Raw genomic sequence first — 22,505 nt, forward strand, 5'->3', positions numbered from 1 at the left:
GTGCAATAAATATATATTTTTCTTAACAATTTTTCAATGCAGCCAAAACTTTAATCATTACATTCTGAATCTTGGTAATAACCAGGTTCAATAATGAAGCAAAAATACATCTTGTGACATACTTGGAATAAAGCAAGAAAGGCAGCTCGTTCAATTAATAATGTTCTCCAGTGCTTCAATAACTTGAAGACAAATGGGCTGATTTATTGATTACGCAGAGGCTTTATAACAGTGCAGAATTCAGACATGTTTTGCATTAGAGATTCTTGCAAACAATTAACATTCACATATATTTATTTGGTAGATACTATGCATCTCGACTGGAATTAAAGAAATAAATCTCTAACAGTCAAGAGACACGAGTGTTTAATTGTCATATATACCGAAAATAGAACAATGAAATTCTTACTTGCAGCAGCATAACCAGTATTACACACAAATATTATATAATAAACAAATATTCAATCAATTAATGATCACAATGTTTGTGCAAAAAAAGAACATCTGTAGTCCTTAATGCAACCAAGGAACTCCATCCCTGCTGTGTAGAATTCCCAAAAGTTTACTAGTTGTTTGAGGATTTTGTCATATTCCATTTTTACTGGACAGAATTCCAGATATTTTTAACTATGAAGGAATCTAGTCCCATTTTTTTCCTCAAAATATTAAACATTTGATCATAATGTTCTCCTGAACTGTGACATGTTACCTATATGAAAAGGGAAAAGCCTGAAAATCCACAACCGGTCAGGCAGCATCTGTGGAGAGAGAAACAGAGTTGATGTTTCCGGTCCAGAACACCTTCACAAGGACACTATTCCGGTTCTGATGGCTCGAAATGTCACCTCTCTTCCTCTCTCTGCAGATGCTGCCTGACATGCTGAGTATTTCCGGCATGTTTTACCTTTGTTTCTGATTGTCATTTACATGGTTTGAGTTTATCTTCTGTGGGCGGGAAGGAATCGTTGTGATCCTCCTGACCCAGTAGTCAAGTGGGCACCTTGACTACATGCGCCAGGGTCTCGGAAACAGTGGTGGCAGACGGTAATGGATCAGCAATTCATAGGAGATTTTCAGACTTGGTTTTAACCCTATAGTTTCTCCATAATTATTGGTGGGGCTGGGTTGAAGTTAGCTTGCTTTTCTTTTGATGTAAGTCCCCTGAGATTTCTGCAGTGAACCAAGGTTGAGTTGATGTGTGAGTCTAGAAGGCATGGACTATCTCAACTACCTCCATTAGGAGGCAGTGATCATAATATGATAAGTTTTAATCTACAAATTGAGAGGGAGAAGGGAAAATCGGAAGTGTCCGTATGACAGTATAGCAAAGGGGATTACAGAGGCATGGTTACTAGGTTAATTCCCGAAATGGGGGGACTGTCATATGTTGAAAGACTGGAGCGACTAGGCTTGTATACACTGGAATTTAGAAGGATGAGAGGGGATCTTATTGAAACATATAAGATTATTAAGGGGTTGGACTCGTGCTCCCAATGTTGGGGTAGTCCAGAACCAGGGGCACAGTTTAAGAATAAGGGTAGGCCATTTTGAACGGAGATGAGGAAAAACATTTTCAGTCAGAGAGTTTTAAATCTGTGGAATTCTCTGCCTCAGAAGGCAGTGGAGGCCAATTCTCTGAATGCATTCAAGAGAGAGCTAGATAGAGCTCTTAAGGATAGCGGAATCAGGGGGTATGGGGAGAAGGCAGGAACCCGGTACTGATTGAGAATGATCAGCCATGATCACATTGAATAGTGGTGCTGGCTCGAAGGGCCAAATGGCCTTCTCCTGCACCTAATGTCTATTGTCTATTGTCTATTGTCCTCCGGTAGCTCGTTCCATACACCCACCACCCTTTGTGTGAAAACGTTACCCCTCAAGTTCCGATCACTTCATTCCCCCCTCACCTTAAACCTATATCCTCTGGTTCTCGATTCCCCTACTCTGGACACGAGACACTGAGCATCCACCCGATCTATTCCTCTCATGATTTTGATTTATTGTGACAAATCAAGGAAGCACAAAGTGTCGGAGAAACTCAGTGGGTTAGGCAACATCTGGGGAGAGCATGAACAGGCGACATTTTGACTAACAATCTCCTCTGATAACGATAACGTGTAATGATAATATCCATGTGTTTAACGCGCTCCCTACAAAAGCAGTCAAACTGAAATCCCTGCTCACACCCCTGCTTCCTCGAGTTGTCACAATCAATCAAAATCATGAGAGGAATAGATCGGGTGGGCGCACAGAGTCTCGTGTCCAGAGTAGGAGAATCGAGGACCAGAGGATATAGTAGGACCAGAGGATATAGGTTTAAGGTGAGGGGGGAGGGTATAGAGGGATAAGGACCATACGCAGGCAGGTGGGATGTGTGGGCAAGTTGGGCTGGAGGGCCTGTTTCCACGCTGTAAAACTCTATGACTCGATGAAATATTTCAACAAACGATTTACTTCAAACAAATTGTTTTGCACTCAAACGCGAAAAACTAGATCACAAAATCTCCCCGTTTTATATTTGACTTTTAAGTGCTTGAATGACAACAACCTACATATCTCACAATGTTACAGCACCTGGCTCACTCTCATGTAATCTGTACTTAACATCCCACAGTTCAAACCCACACCACATTGGCTTCAGAGTTCAGACCAGCAATATAATGCTTGGCATGGAATGAGTTAATTTACTGGGAGACCTGGTTGGTATTGTATAATGTTAGCTATCAGTTGAAAAAGCAGAACAAAGAAGACTTCAAAATTGCCAGTCTGTGAATTAATGTGCTCACAGACAGGTTGCTGCATGCGTTCATAACAACATTTGTTTTGGGGCCCACACCCATTTTGAAGACTTCCTTAAACTTGCTCAATTGTTACAGAAATCGAAGGAGAGTTAAAATGAATTTTGATTTAAGTAAAATCAGAAATGACACATGAATATAAACAGTAAGAAAATTAGCAAAAAGAACAGTGGCTCGACCCTTCATTGAACGGAAGAGTTCAATGAAAAGATAAGACTACTTTTAATGACCATGACATATAAAATTGAAAATAAAACATTCTGCCTCACGGTTTCAATGGTTTGCAAAAGCTGGAAAGTGCCTGGATAAATTTTAAAAATTGTCTCATTCAGCAAACCTGAAACTAATTGAAAATGTAGAAAAGATTAAGCCAATAAAATATCAGGGAGAGACTGACCGGTGTGCTAACCAATCAGCGGAAAGACAATATACGATTACAATCGAGTCATTTACAATGTATAGATACATGATCAGGGGATAGCGTTTCGTGCAAGGTAAAGCCAGTAAAGTCCGATCAATGATAGTCCGAGGGTCACCAATGAGGTAGATAGTAGTTCAGGACTGGAGGTGAGTGTCAATTAGCTTGAAGAACATTATCAACTTTGATGCAAATAAATGTTAAACCTGTTTAAGTTACTGAAACAACATTGGTGCACATATATAGTATCCAGCGGCAAAAACATTTTGTACAACTGAATTAAATGTCTGAGGCGATTATTCCATTAGAAAAGTAACTCCTCTCACCAGGTTAAGCGTTCTGTCTAAATAGATTCTCTTTTCATTTAATGCAAGTGAAGTACGCACTCAAGTCTTCAGTCCGTTCAATCTTCTCCAGAAAACTGCAGCCTCGAACTGAGGAACTTCATCTGTCTGCAATTTTATACGTTTCGTCATGGGATACTGTGTTCACACCCAGAAGTGCAACTCTTCCAACTGGATGTTTTGTACAGTCTCACCCTCCAGGCTATTTTCCAAGAAGAACGTATTAAAGTGTAAGTCAGTGAGTTGGAAATTTTAAGAAGAGTATAATTGTGGCCAGATTTAGAATGCGGCCTTTGTTGCACTTGGTTGCGAATGATTTCCAGAGCGCAAGAAGATTTTCTATTGATGTTTAAAATGTGGATAACATTATTTTCAATTTCAACTAGATTTAGCCACTCCTTGAATGACTGAATTGCTTGAAGCAGCCCTAGTCTTAGACTGTAGACTTTAGAGATACAGCGTGGAAACAGGCCCTTCAGTCCACCGAGTCCAGGCCGATTAGCGATCACCCCATGCACTAGCACTATCTTACACACTAATGACAATTTGCAATTTTACCAAAGCCAATTAACCTACAAACCCGTACATCTTTGGTGTGTGGGAGGAAACCAGAGCACTCGGATAAAACCCATGCGGTTACAGGGAGAATGCACAAACTCCATACAGACAGCATCAGTGGTCAGGATTGAACCTGTGTCTCTGCAGCTGTAAGGTAGCAACTCTACAACTGCGCCACTGTGCCACCCCTTGTGACTGAGTTACATCTGCCACTGGCTTGGCTGTGATGCAACTGAGCTGCTGGATGGACTGGGCTGTCAGCACAGTGACAAAGATAGGCAAGGAATTGGATAAGGTAGTGTACACCAACAAACAAGTTATGATTGTCCATAGAAGGTGCCGAACCCTTTCTAAGTGCATATGAGATAAATGGTTATCAAAGACCCAGCATTCCACATAATCTCATCTGCTACAACATGGAGGAGCAAATTATAGCAATACTTGAAGTTCAAATAACACTTGGATGCCAAACTATCACCTGATGCCTTGACCTATTGACTCGGTATTCTTTTAAATTTCAAACCTTTGACAAATTTTAACAACGTTTTTCTCTTCCTGTCCTGAAAGATTTGTCCATGACAAGGTCCTCAAATGTAAGTATAGATTTGTTATATGAACATTAATTCATGTAAAGTACACTACCATACATCACATATAGTTTCTGGACACATTCAAGACTGGAATACCAGAAATATTGGCTCATTAACCACAGAAAGTTGAGAGAAAGTTGAGTTGAGAGGGGCCACAGTTTAAGAATAAGGGGTAGGCCATTTAGAACTGAGATGAGGAAAAACTTTTTCAGTCAGAGAGTTGTGAATCTGTGGAATTCTCTGCCTCAGAAGGCAGTGGAGGCCAATTCTCTGAATGCATTCAAGAGAGAGCTAGATAGAGCTCTTAAGGATAGCGGAGTCAGGGGGTATGGGGAGAAGGCAGGAACGGGGTACTGATTGAGAATGATCAGCCATGATCACATTGAATGGCGGTGCTGGCTCGAAGGGCCGAATGGCCTCCTCCTGCACCTATTGTCTATTGAAAGCTGTTCTTGATAGAGATGAGAAAAAAGATCTGTTTCTGATTGAAAGGAGGCTTTTTTCAAGTGAAGGTGGGACAGTAAGTGACAAGGCAGCCAATAAAAGGAAGGAAGGTTTAACGGGGTGGCCTTTTTGGAGCAGCCTTGTTGGGAGTAAGTGCAGTACTGAGGCTTTGGCTCCAGAGGCTTCGGTGAGAGGGCTAATTAACAGATAATGGCAGGTTAACATACAGTCTATTTTCTGTACAATTCTTGCAAGGTATTTGGTGTCGTCGACATGGCAGGTGGGAGAGTGCTTGTCGCTGCATTACATGGAGGATGTGGTGGCTTTGGAAAGGGTTCAGAGGAGGTTTGCCAGAATGATGTGTAGAAAGGAACTTTCCACTTTCGCATCCACTCCCAAACACGTTAGGGGGCATTTGTTAGACGCCAATTAACATACAAACCCCCAGGTCTTTTCATCTATGGAGAAAAAGAATCGGTGATGTTTCAGGTCGAGACTCTTCTTCAGACTATATAGACTTATATAGACTATATTGCTACAGCTGTAGCAAGTGACTCTCATCCAGAAGCAAAAAGCCCTCTGCACCATCTACAAAGTACGTAACTTGCACGTATTTGACCTCAGTGGTTTTGTTTTTTGTCCGTTTACACTCTCAATTTTTTATTTTTTGTTTTATATTCAACTCAAGGAGGTGGCACTAGAAATTGTGGACGCATTGGTGATGGTTTTCCAATGTTCTATAGATTCAGAATTCAGAATCAGTTCCTGTGGATTGGAGGGTAGCTGTTGTTATCCCACTTTTCAAGAAAGGAGCGAGAGAGAAAATGGGGAATTATAGACCAGTTAGCCTGACATCGGTGGTGGGTAAGATGCTGGAGTCAATTATTAAAGAGGTAATAACAGCACATTTGGATAGCAGTAAAAGGATTGGTCCATGTCAGCAAGAATTTATGAAGGGAAAATCCTGGTTGACTAATCTTCTGGAATTTTTTGAGGATGTGACAAGTAAAATGGATGAAGGAGAGTCAGTGGATGTAGTGTATCTAGACTTTGCAGTAGCGAGTGGAGTGCCGCAAGGCTCGGTGCTGGGGCCACAACTATTTACAATATATATTAATAATTTGGATGATTGAATTAGAAGTAACACTAGCAAGTTCGCAGATGACACAAAGCTGGGTGGCAGTGTGAACTGCGAAGAGGATGTTAGGAAGTTGCAGGGTGACTTGGACAAGTTGAGTGAATGGGCAGATGCATGGCAGATGCAGTATAATGTAGATAAATGTGAGGTTATCCACTTTGGCAGCAAAACCAAGGAGGCAGATTATTACACCGTTTAAGAATAAAAGGGAGGCCATTTAAGACTGAGGTGAGAAAAAAACCTTTTCACCCAGACAGTTGTGAATTTGTGGAATTCTCTGCCACAGAAGGCAGTGGAGGCCAATTCACTGGATGAATGAAAAAGAAAGTTAGATAGTGGAATCAAGGGATATGGGGAGAAGGCAGGCACAGGTTACTGATTGTGGATGATCAGCCATGATCACAATGAATGGCGGTGCTGGCTCGACGGGCCAAATGGCCTGCTGCACCTATTTTCTATGTTTTATTGTTTCGATGTTTCTAGAAGGAAGACGTAAGATTTCTAATGTACAGTTTTGGGCTTTTTCTTCTTATAGCATTTAGTTTAATCTAGTTTAGTGATACAGCGCAGATACAGGCCTTTCGGCCCACCGAGTCCGCACCAACCAGCGATCCCCACACAATAACACAAGCCTACACACGCTAGGGACACACTAGGGACCAAGTATACAAACCCAAGCCAATTATTCTACAAAACTTGTATGTATTTGGAGAGTGGGAGTAAACCGAAGATCTCGGAGAAAACCCACGTGGTCACGGGGAGAACATACAAAATCCATACAGACAGCACCCATAGTCAGGATCGAACCCGGGTCTCTGGCACTGCAAGTGCTGTAAGGCAGCAACTCTAACCCTGTCCTGGCCTTACTCATTGCCCACTCACTCCCCATTGCCAGTGGGTGAAATGTCAGACCCGGTGTCTGCTCTCTGCAACTTCCTCCATTACCACCACCACATCTCCTCCTTGGCAACCCACACCGACCCATTGGTTTGATCCTGTCTCTCAGTCAGGGTGTGCCTTTCTCTATTGTCTGTGATTTCACTTTCAAATGATTTATCCGTGAAAGATGTCACGTAATCTGCAGGTTAATGCTTGTCTGAACTGTTGAGTTACCAAGCTGAGAGCCTGTTCCTGATACGATACGATATTATTGTTGTACATCGTGCTGTTAAACATTGGCACATTTACTCCAGGCTGTCCGCCCTTTAGGTTGCCACCTGGGCAAGAAGCTGCTGATCTTAGATGTGGATGTTGGGGTGGATGACGCCCAGGCGCTGATGATGGCTCTGGCAGCTCCCAACGTGCACATCCTGGGGATAACCTGCACTCACGGTAACACGGGCACCGACAACGTGTGCAAGAACGTGCTGCGCGTGCTGAAACTGTGTAACAGGATGGAGGTAGGTAGTGACGAGGAGCAGGCCGTGGACTGTAACTCTCTGTTCAGCAACAACTCTGCCCATAGGAGAAAATAAAACACATGTACAACCTCTTAAAATGACTCTGCAAAATACATTTCACTGTGTCCTGTTTGCAATTATAATGTGGTTCATCTTTGCAAGGGTAGTTTGACAGACATCACCTGTCATCTCAGGTATAGAAGTGTGAAAACGCACACCTCCAGATTCAGGAACAGTTTCTTCCCAGCTGTTACCAGTCAACTGAAAAATCATACCACAACTAGAGAGCAGCCCTGAACCACAATGTTGACCCTCGGACTATTTTTGATTGGACTTTACTGGCTTTATTTCGCACTAAACATTATTCCCTTTATCTGCACACTGAATGTCTCGATTGTAATCATGTCTTGTCTTTCCGCGGACCGGTTGGCACGCAACAAAAGCTTTTCACTGTACCTCAGTACATGTGACAATAAACTAAACTGAGAAACCGAGAAATCTTTGTAACAAAAATAATGATGCTTCTTTTATTCAGGTTCTGATTTTATTAAATTTGTGCAAAAAGAAAATGGATATTGGCATTAGATTTATTGGCACATACATACAAGGTATATTTATTATAATTCTGTTGCAAGTATTTTTCTTTATTCTCAAGAGTCATGAGTCAGGAGTGTTTTACTGAAACAAAACAGTACAGGCGGTCAGTCAGCTGGTAGGGCTGCTGCCTCACAGTGCCAGAGACCCTGGTTCGATCCTGACATCGGGTGATGCCTGTGTGGAGTTTGCACGTTCTCCTTGCGACCGCGTGGGTTTCCCCTGAGTGCTCTGGTTTCCTCCCAAAGTAACAAAACGAAACAATGAAATTCTTATTTGCTTCTCATTTGAAGAATTCGATTTTTTCCAGCATTTTATTCTTAGTTTTCTTCCCCTATGTCTAAGTGACAGAGGAAAGCAATTGTACTGCGGCACGGTAGCGCAGCGGTAGAGTTGCTGCTTTACAGCGAATGCAGCGCCGGAGACTCAGGTTCGATCCTGACTACGGGTGCTGCACTGTAAGGAGTTTGTACGTTCTCCCCGTGACCTGCGTGGGTTTTCTCCTAGATCTTCGGTTTCCTCCCACACTCCAAAGACGTACAGGTATGTAGGTTAATTGGCTGGGTAAATGTAAAAATTGTCCCTAGTGGGTGTAGGATAGTGTTAATGTACGGGGATCGCTGGGCGGCACGGACTTGGAGGGCCGAAAAGGCCTGTTTCCGGCTGTATATATATGATATGATATGATACTTGAGTCCTTCTTGAGTATCCCTCGGTGCCCTGAAAAGTGAGACCTTTTTTAAATCTTATTGTAGATTAGCTCATGCCAATAATACTGTTCCTGAGAAGGGTCTGTTCTGTTCTGAAGAAGGGTCTCGACCCGAAACGTCACCCATTCCTTCTCTCCCGAGATGCTGCCTGACCTGCTGAGTTACTCCAGAATTTTGTGAATAAATACTGTTCCTGAGGCTTGTCTCAGTTTTACTACCTACCTGAGCTCTGGGCTGCTGACAGGCAAAGGTAGCCACATGAGGTAGCCTTAATGCCAAATGATCTCATCTTTCTTGGCCCTTCATGATTGTTGGTGAACAACGTACCCGATGCACAAGTGATATTTCTGACCGTTTGTCCATGTTCCAGATCCCTGTCTACCGTGGTTCAGCCACCTCTCTCCTGGGTGTACTCCATCTCAAGGCCACTTACCAAGTGAAGGACTGCATGGGCGATTTACCCGATCCCGACACCCCGGGTGTGGAACATATAAATTCCGAACACGCGGTGCATGCCTTGGCACGGATAGCTAATGAGCACCCCGGGCAGGTGAGATGTGCCGGCATTTGGGAACGCAAGACTTGGTAGTTAGTTATACCCCTTATTTAGTTTGAGGGCAACCTGTAAGTTTAAGTGCAGGAAGGAACTGCAGATGCTGGTTTACACTGAAGATAGACACAAACTGCTAGAGTAACTCAGCGGGACAGGCAGTATCCCTGGACAGAAGGAATGGGTGATGTTTCGGGTCGAGACCCTTCTTCAGACTAAAGAAGCATCTTGATCTGAAATGTCGCCCATTCCTTCTCTCCAGGGATGCTGCCTGTCCCATTGAGTTGCTCCAGGATTTTGTGTCTGTTGTGATATTGCAGGGACTACTTTGTTGTATCACAAGGACTACTTTGTTTGCCTGTGTAGTAATGTCTATATAAGGGAATGAGGTGATTAGGTGGCCACTCTGGTTCCAGGTGGCCACGGAATAAACAGCCAGGATTTAAGCTCCAACATTATAACCTTTTAAACACGTGTACTTGTGGTCCATCCAGAGTCTCAACAAAGGTACAACAGATACCGGACCACGAAGTACAACAGTGTCTATCTGTGACTTTAACTTTGGATGAGGGTGTTTGAGAGATAGAAGGTTTTGTTGAGCTCTCGACAGAGCGAAGGCAATAACTGAGGGAGTTTATACATAGCGATATTTTTGCCTGCAGCATTTTCAAACCAATTACAGCCAAACGTCAGGGAAAGCGCTCCAAACCAGTTAAGCCAGAAATACAGTTCTTGAGAAGATGTTAAAATTCATTTTATTAGGATACTTTTTACGTAAACTACTGTTTTGGAATTTGAATTGGCTCGAACAACAAACATTCTTTTGCTGTAGATGAGTCGATTAAATTGTGTAAAAAATAACACAGACGTTTGCAAAAGTGCTGTAATCAATTGGAAATCCTCACTAATATGGTTGCAGTTTTTATTCCAAAGCTAAATTAAATCTTCAGTGATCAAAATAAACAAAACAATGAATGTTTCACTGATACACACATCTCCACCAATTTAGATGTCGTCTGCAAACTCAGTAGCCAACCTATCTACCGTTACGTCCAAGTCATTTTTGTATACACAGTATATCACAAATATCAGTTGGTCAAATAACATAGGCACCTTCTTGTGTTTTTTTGTGATTTATGGATTTTTCAAATGTGAATATCTCATAAGGACACAAAAGGTGGGAGGGGTATGGAACAAGCTGCCAGAGGAGGTATATTGAGACTGGGACTATCCCAATGTTTTAAGAAACAGTTAGACAGGTACATGGATAGGACAGGTTTGGAGGGATATGGACCAAATACAGGCAGGTGGGTCTAGTGCAGCTGGGACATGTTGGCCAGTGTGGACAGATTGAGCCAAAGGGCCTGTTCCTGTGCTGTACTGTTCTCTGCACTGTAATGGATTGGGGGAGATCATAAACTGAGGCCCAGGCTCAGGTTCATTCACCTTGACATTACCGTGGCAACTGATTCAGGAGTGTGACATACAGTATGTCCTGCTGTGACATGGCATTGGCTGGTGGGTGATGTATATTGTATTGTGTAGGAAGGAACTGCAGATGAAATGTGTAAGAAGGAATTGCAGATGCTGGTAGTCTGAAGAAGGGTCTCAACCCGAAACGTCACGCATTCCTCTCCAGAAGAACTGCAGATGCTGGTTTAAACCGAGGATAGACACAAAATGCTGGAGTAACTCAGCGGGACAGGCAGCATCTCGGGAGAGAAGGAATCGATGACATTTCGGGTCGAGACCCTTCTTCAGATATATGATCAGGTATAAAATGTATTTTATTCTCTTCTGAGTTAAATAAGTTACAGTTACGAGAAACCTTAGCAAACTTAGTAACTTAAACAAGATTATTTCTTTGATTAAAACCTTTCTAAAAAGGCAATTAAATATTAACATTTATAAAACTGGGGAGTAGAAGTGGTAAAAAAATACACACGTTTGCTGGAGTAATTTGATGTTTTAGCAGCATCTCTGGATAACGTGAATAGGTGACCTATTGGGTCGGGATTCTTCTTTAGACTGATTGTAGTGGTTGGGAATGAAAGCTGGAAAAGTGGCAGGGTAGGACAAAGGCTGGCAAGCAATAGGTGGATACAGGCGAGGGGGCAGAAACAGATAGGCAGACGGTTGGACAAAGGCCAGAAATGAAAAGACAAAAGGTGTGAGATGAGGACAGAAGGTTTGCAAACTGTGAAGCCAGAGGAAGGAAAATAGGTGGAAAGGTTGAAATGGGTGTGAGTCTAGGTGGAGTACAGGGATGGGGGGGTTGCAGGTTAGTTACCTAAATTGGTGAACTCATTGTTCCTATCCTTGGATTGTAAACTAGCCAAGCGGAATATGAGGTGCTGTTCCTCCAGTATGCGTGTGACCTCACTCTGACAATGGAGGAGGCCCAGAACAGAAAGGTCAGTGTGGGAATGGGAAGGGGAGTTAAAATGGTGAGGAACTGGGAGATCCAGTAAGCTGTGGCAGACCGAGTGCAAGTGTTCAGCTAAACAATCGCCAAGTCTACGCTTGGTCTCGCTGATGTACAGGAGGCCACATCAGGAACACCAGGTGCAGTAGATGAGATAGGCAGAGGTGCACGTTTTTGTAAACCTGCATCTGCAGTCCCAGACTCTCAGTCTGAAGAAGGGTCTTGACCCGAAATGTCACCTGTTCCTTTTCTCCAGAGAGGCTCTCTGACCCGCCGAGTTACTCCAGCTTTTTGTGTCTATCTGCAGTTCCTGATTTCTCGAAAAGACAGGGGTGGTTCATTTTGAATAACAAGTAAATAACAAGTTTTTATACTGTGAACAGAGAATAAACATGAGGTTCCTAGGAAATATGGACTACGGCTGTGATCTTTTTTCCACAATTCCCACACCATGTTAGAAGTTCAGCATCTGTACAGGAGAGGGCTCTGCTGTCAGAAATGGCTACATGTTTGAGCTCAAGGGGAAGATTTCTATGGAGGCTGAGAGTTGCAAGAGTTGTCCATCCCTCAGTCAGAGGAAGGTCAGCAGAGTAAACGGTTCTCCACCCCCCCTGGAACGAGTGCCACCCTCAAACAGCTATCCAGTGACTGCTGGGTTTGGGGAGTGGAGACACACTGTGTGATGGTATTCGAAGGAATGAAGTCTAGAACATGGCATCACAGACAAAGGTATACACAGCGTGAAGAGTAAAGGATAGAAATTATGTTGGCTCTGGATGTTCCACAGTCAGGAGTAGATTCGTATTTTGGATAACCCCATTGAGGACATTGGATTTTGTCTAAGGATCTGATGCGGCATAATGTGCTACAATGTTGAGAACTATATTCTTCACACTGTATCTTCCCCTTTGCTCTATCTATTGTACATGAGTTTGAAGTGATTGTACCCATGTGTAAGCACTTGCTGTAATGTTTCAGTCCTCCCTGTGCACAACACAAGGTGCCAGAGGAAGGATCTATCTGAACAACAAACGCACCACTTGAAAGCTGAAGCTGGATCCTAAGTGTCTTTAACGTGGCATCATGTTCAGCACAGAGATCAGAGTCAAGAGTAGACACAAAATGCTGGAGTAACTCAGGCAGGGTGCCAAGTAGCATCTCTGGAGAAAAGGAATAGGTGACGTTTAAGGTCGAGACCCTTCTCCTTTTCCCCGGAGATGTTGCCTGACCCTTTGAGTTACTCCAGTATTTTGTGTCTATCTTCGGTGTAAACCAGCATCTGCAGTTCCTTCCTACACACGTATAAAGCCCTAAATGGACACTCCCCCCCCTACATCAAAAATCTTCTAACCCCCCTCTCTAACTCCAGGTCCCTCAGGTCGGCTGACTTGGGGTTGCTCACTATCCCGCGGTCTAGGCTTAAGCTCAGGGGTGACCGCGCTTTTGCGGTTGCAGCTCCTAGACTGTGGAACAGCATCCCTCTCCCCATCAGAACTGCCCCCTCCATCGACTCCTTTAAGTCCAGGCTCAAAACCTATTTCTACTCCCTAGCGTTTGAGGCTCATTGAGGAGGCGCTGTGAACTGTTTGCGTGCTACTGTATGTTTCTTTTTTTTCCATTGACTTAAAGTCAAGAGTGTTTAATTGACATTTGTACCAACAAAGGAATAATGAAGTGCGTCGGAAAGAACTGCTGGTTTAAACCAAAGACAGACACAAAAAGCTGGAGTAACTCAATGGGTCAGACAACATCTCTGGAGGAAAGGAACGGGTAACATTTTGGGTCGAGGCCCTTCTTCAGACTGAGGGTCAGGGGAAAGGGAAATGAGAGATTTAGACGGTGATGTAGAGAGATATGGAACAAAAGAATGAATGATATGCAAAAAAAGTAACAATGATAAAGGAAACATATTTCGCCTGGGCAGTTTGCAGCCCAGTGGTATGAACATCGACTTCTCCAACTTTAGATAGTTCCTCTGTCCCTCCCTTCCCCTCCTCCTTCCCAGATCTCCCTCTATCTTCCTGTCTCCACCTATATCCTTCCTTTGTCCCGCCCCCCTGACATCAGTCTGAAGAAGGGTCTCGACCCGAAACGTATTTAAAAAAAAATTATTTACCCATTCCTTCTCTCCCGAGATGCTTACTGACCTGCTGAGTTACTCCAGCATTTTGGGAATAAAGGAAACAGGTTGTTTGTTAGGTGAGAACGAGTACAGACAATGAGACTCAACAAGACAACTTTGAAGCTGGTGTGACTTGGTTGGGGGAGGGATGGAGAGTCAGGGAATGCAAGGGTTACTTGGAGTTAGAGCAATCAATATTCATCCGATTGGGTTGTAAGTTGCCCAAGCAAAATATGAGATGCTGTTCCTCCAATTTGCGTTTGAATGAAGTTCTGATTTGCCACAGCTTTACAGGTCAGTGAACACAACACACACACACACACACACAGATAATACACTAATGCAAAAAAAAACCTAGAGTCCTTTGAGCCACCAAAGACAGTCCATGGAAGTTCATAGTTGCTGTGGTTTGTGCTGTGTGCTGTTCAAAAGCCTAAATGGTTGTTGGGAATAAGCTGTCCTTGAACCTGGTTTTCATGGTTTTCAGGCTCCTATACCTCTTACCAATGGAAGGATCGAAATGAGAGCATGGGCAGGGTGGGGTGGTTCTTTGATGATATTGGCCACCTCTTTGAGTCAGCACCTTCCATCGATCCATTAGATGGTGGATAGATCAGTACCTGTGAAGGTACTGTGAGTCTACCACTCTCTGTAATCTCCTTCGTCCCTGAGCTTTTGAGATGCTGAACCAGGCCATGATGCAACCAGTGTGTATGCTCTCCACTTTACCCCTGCAATTGCAAGTCAAAGGCTCTGTTCCTGTGCTGTACTGTTCTATGTTCGATGAGCAGGGTACTGATGAAGAGTAAGTGGTGTCCGCAGTTATATAGCAGATTAAATGACAGAGTGGCCTGTCAGGGTCATTTCATCCCCTCAACGGGATGTGTGTGTTCCACTTATTGGAGTGAGCAGCACTCTGAGAGCCACATGCATTGCACCAAGACTTACTGGCGAAAGTAATGTACCGGTAGGGAGACATCCCTGTGTGGTATCTCAGCTGCCAGGAGGCAGAGAGGAAAGCTCTTCAGCGGGTAGTCCATAGAGCTCAGAGGACCATCGGAACACAGCTACCAGCCTTGGAGGGCATCTACAACACACGATGCCTCAGAAAAGCCACCAGCATCCACAAAGACTCTTCACACCCCTGCAACAGTCTGTTCGAACTTCTACCATCGGGCAGAGGATACAAGGCCTTCTACGCCCGCACCTCCAGACTCAGGAACAGCTTCATCCCCAGGGCCATAGGTGCTATGAACCGATCCTGCTGAGCCGGATGGTCATATCGTACAGTGATCCGGCACAGATCTACTTGCACTTTATTCTGTTTTAAAACTGTTACAATTTGTTTCATTGGGTTGTTTAAATTAATATTGACTAGCTAATTAAATTATTGCATCGTATGGGAGGCGCATTCCCAATCTCGTTGTACCCCTGTACAATGACAATAAAGATGTATTGTATTGTATTAATGGACGGCTGCTTCCTTGATTAGCGCCAAGACCCCAGGTGCATTTCAGATACGTGGATGACAATAAACACATTTAAGGCAGTTTAGTTCCATGCTAACTTTATTTTTTTTATTGATTCACAAAATTAGAAGTAGCAACCCCCCACCACCAGATTTAGCAAAGGCAAAGCCCATTTATATGAAGATAGAGTTTCCCTGCATCAGAATAAATTAAGATTATTTTCCAAACAGTTATTGGTCCCCTTGTGGAGTTTTAACAGCTTGAAATTTTAAGTCAACCCATGCTTTAAAAGGATCGCTGATCCCCAAAAAATGTACCCAAAGCCAATTAGACATCTTAATAAACAATGATATGTATTTATAAGGTGGGTTTACAATACAAATCAAATTAAAGGCTGAATCACACAGGATATAAGATGGCCATTAATATCTCTGCAGGGGAGGAGAGTGTGGGGTGGAGAGGCTTAGGAAGAGACTTCGAGAGCGCACGGCCTTCACTGTGCTGACACTGGTTAGAGGAGCTGACACAGGACTGGAGGAGGTAGCAGAGGTGGAGAACATTGAAGCCTGGAGGCGGTGGGCAGAGAGGAGGATATGTAAGTCGTGTTCAATTGAACAGATGGTGACGAGGAGTGATGGCAGTGATTTGGTTACGTTTAAGGTGGCAAGCAATAGGATGGAAACCGGTGCGGCATTGAATGAATAGGCAACTCTTGAGATAGCGGGGGCGGCACAGTGGCGCAGCGGTAGAGTTGGCACTAACTCGGTGGGTCGAAGGGACCTGTTTTCACGCTGCTTCTCTAAAGGAAACTAAAGTAAATAACAAAATAATTAATGATTGCCTCAGAATCAGATTCAGGGGTAGGGTCGGGAGATCTTATGAGACGAGAATGCAAATTCCCTTCCCTTTAACTTTCTCAGAATAGGTCTGTGTAAATATTTCCCACTTTAACAGCAGATCTACAACTTAATCTTCCACCTAAAATTCACCTTGACATTAAACCCTTTATAATCAGAATAATAATAATAATAATAATAAGCCACCAAAACCAGTGAATACCCAGTTTCACTGAGGTTTTTAAGATATCATTACCCCATTAACATTAAAATAAAGCATAAATTCTATTGGCGTAAGCGTTTGCATCGTGCATAATTGTAACTCTGGCACTGCTGGCTTTATGTTCTTCGGTGTGGGACGTACCACATCTTATTACTGGACCTTAATCATCAGCTGCTTAAGCTTCTCCATGTCACACTCCAGGAAGACGGTGGCTTTGTGTTGGAGCTTCAGGATGTCGAGGGTGTCCACGACCATCATGCCCCTGGTCAGTGATCCGTGCAACTCCACGCTCACCCCGTACTGGGCGCGCTCTGTCACCAGGGAGTCATCGATGGCAGCCGACATTGCGTACGAATCATAGGACACAAAGCCACTTGCAGACTGCATCCCCTTGCTACTTTGACTTTCCTGGCTGGAGTCCGCAGTTTGCGCAGCCACCTTCTTCGTTGACTGAGTCTTTGCGCTGTCCTGATTCGTCCCCTGCAATGAATAATGACAGTGATTTGGAAATGTTGTGACAGATTCAGGCAGGAAACCTTCCAGCCCGTCTTTCTCTGTAACACTCCCTGACTCTACGTCCCACCCTGAATCCCCACTATTAACAACATGCTGGGTGTTTTTTTCTTGATGCTATTAAGACACCACTCCTTACGCTGGTACCTTAGTTCGACTCAAAGGCATTGATTTAATGAAAAAGTTCCACCTACAATTCTTTTTCTGTATTTTTCCCCATAACTGATTAATTGAGAAAATATATCTGATGTAGAATATTAGGATGCGTGAGATTAACAGTGGCAACAGAGGGTTGTGAGTTTGCACTTTATTCTGTCTTAAAACTGTTACAATTTGTTTCGTTGGGTTGTTGCTGTTGTTTAAATTAATACTGACTAGCTAATTAGATTATTGCATGGTATGGGAGGCGCATTCCCAATCTCGTTGTACCCCTGTACAATGACAATAAAGATATACTGTATTGTATTGTATTGTATTGTTGGTGGAAGTACAATGTTAAAGTTGGAGGTCCGTGACCAGTGAGGATCTGCAGTGATCTGTGCTGGGACCTCCGGTGATAATGATATAGATAATCGACTTGGTCATACGTATAGACGGGTTGATTAACAAGTTTACAGACGACACCAAGATTGCTTGGGGTGGGCACTGTGAGGAATGCTGTCAAAGTATACAGCAGGATATAAAGACCAGTACCGAGATACCGTGAAAAATGTGCCTTCATTTGCAATCCAGGAGTACATCTGATCGTACAAAAGAGAAAATAAACGGAGTGCAGAATAAAGTGTCGCAGCTACAGAGAAAGCTATAAGAAGTGATGGAGATTGGTTCACCTTATTTGCTTATACTCTGAGCCTGCAGGAAAGTTTGTTTTTCTTTTACAAATTTCATTGTTCAAAGCACTTCCAATGTCAGTAATCATTGCCCCTCTTATGCCAATTTTTTTTAAATTAACCCAATCTAAATTTGAAAGTAGTCGTGGTGGGATTCAAACTCAGTGACCTTGCCTCTGGAGCACCAGCTAAATATCATATGGTAACCAGTAAGCTATCATACGCCAAGTGCTGCTAACAGCATAACCAGAGGGTTACCATTCCCCACCCACAGCTTACTGTTCTGAAGCTGCTCCTACAGCTACAACGTACCCAGGGCAGACGATGGCGGAAGCAGTACTCCAAGGTGGCGATGTAAATAGGGCAAGTAAAGTGGCTCAGTACAATGGAAGCTGCTTCTGGGTCTGTGAAAAAGTTGAACGCACCGAAGACTTTCACATCCCCTTTGGCTGGAAACAAAATAGTGGAGTTAATGCCTTAAGTGTGAAATATTGACATAGTACTCTATCGGAACTATTTTGTGTCAACTTTCAGGATTTGGCAGGTGCTGGCAACGATTTCATTCACTGTCCGTCTCTGACTGGATGAAGGGATTAAAAGTACCATTAGCAAATTTGCAGATGATACAAAGCTGGGTGGCAGTGTGAACTGTGAGGAAGATGCTATGAGGTTGCAGGGTAACTTGGACAGGGTGTGTGAGTGGGCGGATGCATGGCAGATGCAGTTTAATGTGGACAAGTGTGAGGTTATCCACTTTGTTGGTAAGAATAGGAAGGCAGATTATTATCTGAATGGTGTCAAGTTAGGAAAAGGGGACGTACAACGAGATCTGGGTGTCCTAGTGCATCAGTCAATGAAAGGAAACATGCAGGTACAGCAGGCAGTGAAGAAAGCCAATGGAATGTTGGCCTTCATAACAAGAGGAGTTGAGTATAGGAGCAAAGAGGTCCTTCTGCAGTTGTACAGGGCCCTAGTGAGACTGCACCTTGAGTACTGTGTGCAGTTTTGGTCTCCAGATTTGAGGAAGGATATTCTTGCTATTGAGGGCGTGCAGCGTAGGTTTACTAGGTTAATTCTCGGAATGGCGGGACTGTCATATGTTGAAAGACTGGAGCGACTAGGCTTGTATACACTGGAATTTAGAAGGATGAGAGGGGATCTTATCGAAACATATAAGATTATTAAGGGGTTGGACACGTTAGAGGCAGGAAACATGTTCCCAATGTTGGGGGAGTCCAGAACCAGGGGCCACAGTTTAAGAATAAGGGGTAGGCCATTTAGAATGGAGATGCGGAAACACGTTTTCAGTCAGAGAGTTGTAAATCTGTGGAATTCTCTGCCTCAGAAGGTAGTGGAGGCCAATTCTCTGAATGCATTCAAGAGAGAGCTAGGTAGAGCTCTTAAGGATAGCGGAGTCAGGGGTTATGGGGAGAAGGCAGGAACGGGGTACTGATTGAGAATGATCAGCCATGATCAAATTGAATGGTGGTGCTGGCTCGAAGGGCCGAATGGCCTACTCCTGCACCTATTGTCTATTGACTGCCATTGAATGGGTGGCAATGAGCAGCCCTCCTGAACAGCTGGAGTCTTTCCTCAGAAGTTCCTCCTATATGGTTGTGGGAGGGAGTTCCAGGATTTAGACCCAGCAGCAATGAAGGAGCAGCACGATATTTCCAAAACGAGATGATGTGTGAGCATACCTCTGAGAAAATCATCCATGTTTCCGCCCATGATGTACAAACTCTTCAGCTTTGAAGAAAAGGTGGGGTGCATCTTGGCAGCCAGGGCCACGTTGGTCAGGTGTCCAAGACCAACAAGTGTGATCTGTTGGAAAAAGGGAAGGGACTTAGTGTTACAATTAAAACACAAAGTACTTGTGCTATTACACCAGGATAAGCGTTCAACCAAGAAAACCAGGCCCAAAGCCAAAGTCCCACCTAAACTCATCATTCAAACTTACGCTAAGGACAATCACTAACTCCATATGCATTACCAGCAACCAACATGTTAACAAGCACATTTTAAAAAACTGATCGTATAAATGCAACTATATCTTTGGACTTATCAAGTGGGCACCTCCGTTCACTGGTGTTTCATTGTGTTAGGCCAAATACACCTGGGGACGGCTCAACATATCAGTGAAACATTCATTGTTTTATTTATTTTAATCACTGATGATTTAATTTAGCTTTGGAATAAAAACTGCACCCAATTTGGTGGACATTTCCAATTTATTACAGCAATTTTGCAAACGTCTGTGTTATTTTGACACAACTTAATCGACTCATCTACAGCTAAAGAATGTTTGTTCTTCGAGCCAATTCAAATTCCAAAACAGTAGTTTACTTAAAAGGTATCCGAATAAAAGGAATTTTAACATCTTTTCAAGAACACTGTATTTCTGGCTTAACTATGTAGTGCTTTCCCTGAAGTTTGGCTGTAATTGGTTTGAAAAGGCCTCAAGCAAAAATATCGCTATGTATAAACTCCCTCAGTTATTGCCTTCACTCTGTCGAGAGCTCAACAAAACCTTCTATCTCTCAAACACCCTCATCCAAAGTTAAAGTCGCAGATAGACACAAAATGCTGGAGAACCTCAATGGGACAGGCACCATCCCTGGAGCAAAGGAAAGGGCGACCTTTCAGGTCAAGATGCTTCTTTAGTCTGAAGAAGGGTCTCGACCTGAAATATCACCCATTCCTTCTCTCCAGGGATGCTGCCTGTCCTGCTGAGTTACTCCAGCATTTTGAGTCTATCTTCAGTGTAAACCAGCACCTGCAGTTCCTACCTGCTCTTAAACTTGCAGGTTGCCCTCAAACTAAATAAGGGGTATAACTAACTACCAAGTCTTGCGTTCCCAAATGACGGCACATCTCACCTGCCCGGGGTGCTCATTAGCTATCCGTGCCAAGGCATGCACCGCGTGTTCGGAATTTATATGTTCCACACCCGGGGTGTCGGGATCGGGTAAATCGCCCATGCAGTCCTTCACTTGGTAAGTGGCCTTGAGATGGAGTGCACCCAGGAGAGAGGTGGCTGAACCACGGTAGACAGGGATCTGGAACATGGACAAACGGTCAGAAATATCACTTGTGCATCGGGTACGTTGTTCACCAACAATCATGAAGGGCCAAGAAAGATGAGATCATTTGGCATTAAGGCTACCTCATGCGGCTACCTTTGCCTGTCAGCAGCCCAGAGCTCAGGTAGGTAGTAAAACTGAGACAAGCCTCAGGTACAGTATTATTGGCATGTGCTAATCTACAATAAGATTTTAAAAAGGTCTGACTTTTCAGGGCACTGAGGGATGGGTAAGAAGGACTCAAGTACAATTGCTTCCCTCTGTCACTTAAACATACAGGAAGATAACTAAGAAAAGAATGCTGGGGGAAAAAAAATCAGATTCTTCAGAAGAGAAGCAAATAAGAATTTCAATGTTTCGTTTCGTTACTTTGGGAGGAAACCAGAGCACTCAGGGGAAACCCACGCGGTCGCAAGGTGAACGTGCAAACTCCACACAGGCATCACCCGATGTCAGGATCGAACCAGGGTCTCTGGCACTGTGAGGCAGCAGCCCTACCAGCTGACTGACCACCTGTACTGTTTCGCTTCAGTAAAACACTCCTGACTCATGACTCTTGAGAATAAAGAAAAACACTTGCAACAGAATTATAATAAATATACCTTGTACGTATGTGCCAATATCTATAATACCAATATCCATTTTCTTTTTGCACAAATGTAATAAAATCAGAACCTGAATCAAAGAAGCATCATTATTTTTGTTACAAAGATTTCTCGGTTTCTCAGTTTAGTTTATTGTCACATGTACTGAGGTACAGTGAAAAGCTTTTGTTGCATGCCAACCGGTCCGCGGAAAGACAAGACATGATTACAATCGAGACATTCAGTGTGCAGATAAAGGGAATGATGTTTAGTGCAAAATATAGCCAGTAAAGTCCAATCAAAAATAGTCCGAGGGTCAACATTGTGGTTCAGGGCTGTTCTCTAGTTGTGGTATGATTTTTCAGTTGACTGATAACAGCTGGGAAGAAACTGTCCCTGAATCTGGAGGTGTGCGTTTTCACACTTCTATACCTGAGATGACGGGTGATGTCTGTCAAACTACCCTTGCAAAGATGAACCACATTATAATTGCAAACAGGACACAGTGAAATGTATTTTGCAGAGTCATTTTAAGAGGTTGTATAAGAAAATAACTGCAGATGCTGGTACAAATCGAAGGTATTTATTCACAAAATGCTGGAGTAACTCAGCGGGTCAGGCAGCATCCCTGGAGAGAAGGAATGGGTGACGTTTCAGGTCGAGACCCTTGGATCAGTCTGAAGAAGGGTCTCGACCCGAAACGTCACCCATTCCTTCTCTCCTGAGATGCTGCCTGACCCGCTGAGTTACTCCAGCATTTTGTGAATAAATATCTTCGATTAAGAGGTTGTATGTTCTCCTAAGGGCAGAGTTGTTGCTGAACAGAGAGGCACAGTCCCTGGCCTGCTCCTCGTCACTACCTACCTCCATCCTGTT

General features: G+C 43.5%; 1 protein-coding gene across 1 annotated transcript; it reads right to left on the reverse strand.

Annotated features, from left to right (window-relative positions):
* Positions 1-15,783: 15,783 nt before the first annotated feature.
* LOC144595426 (nucleoside hydrolase-like) lies at positions 15,784-19,952 on the reverse strand. The gene is made up of 4 exons (XM_078402928.1): positions 19,923-19,952; positions 19,663-19,786; positions 18,275-18,411; positions 15,784-17,099 (listed from the first exon to the last, which is right to left on the reverse strand). The coding sequence occupies exons 1-4, from the start codon at positions 19,950-19,952 to the stop codon at positions 16,770-16,772; spliced, it is 621 nt and encodes a 206-aa protein (XP_078259054.1). The 3' UTR covers positions 15,784-16,769.
* Positions 19,953-22,505: the final 2,553 nt, after the last annotated feature.

Source organism: Rhinoraja longicauda, chromosome 7 (assembly GCF_053455715.1).
Source record: "Rhinoraja longicauda isolate Sanriku21f chromosome 7, sRhiLon1.1, whole genome shotgun sequence".
NCBI classification, from domain to species: Eukaryota; Metazoa; Chordata; class Chondrichthyes; order Rajiformes; family Arhynchobatidae; genus Rhinoraja; species Rhinoraja longicauda.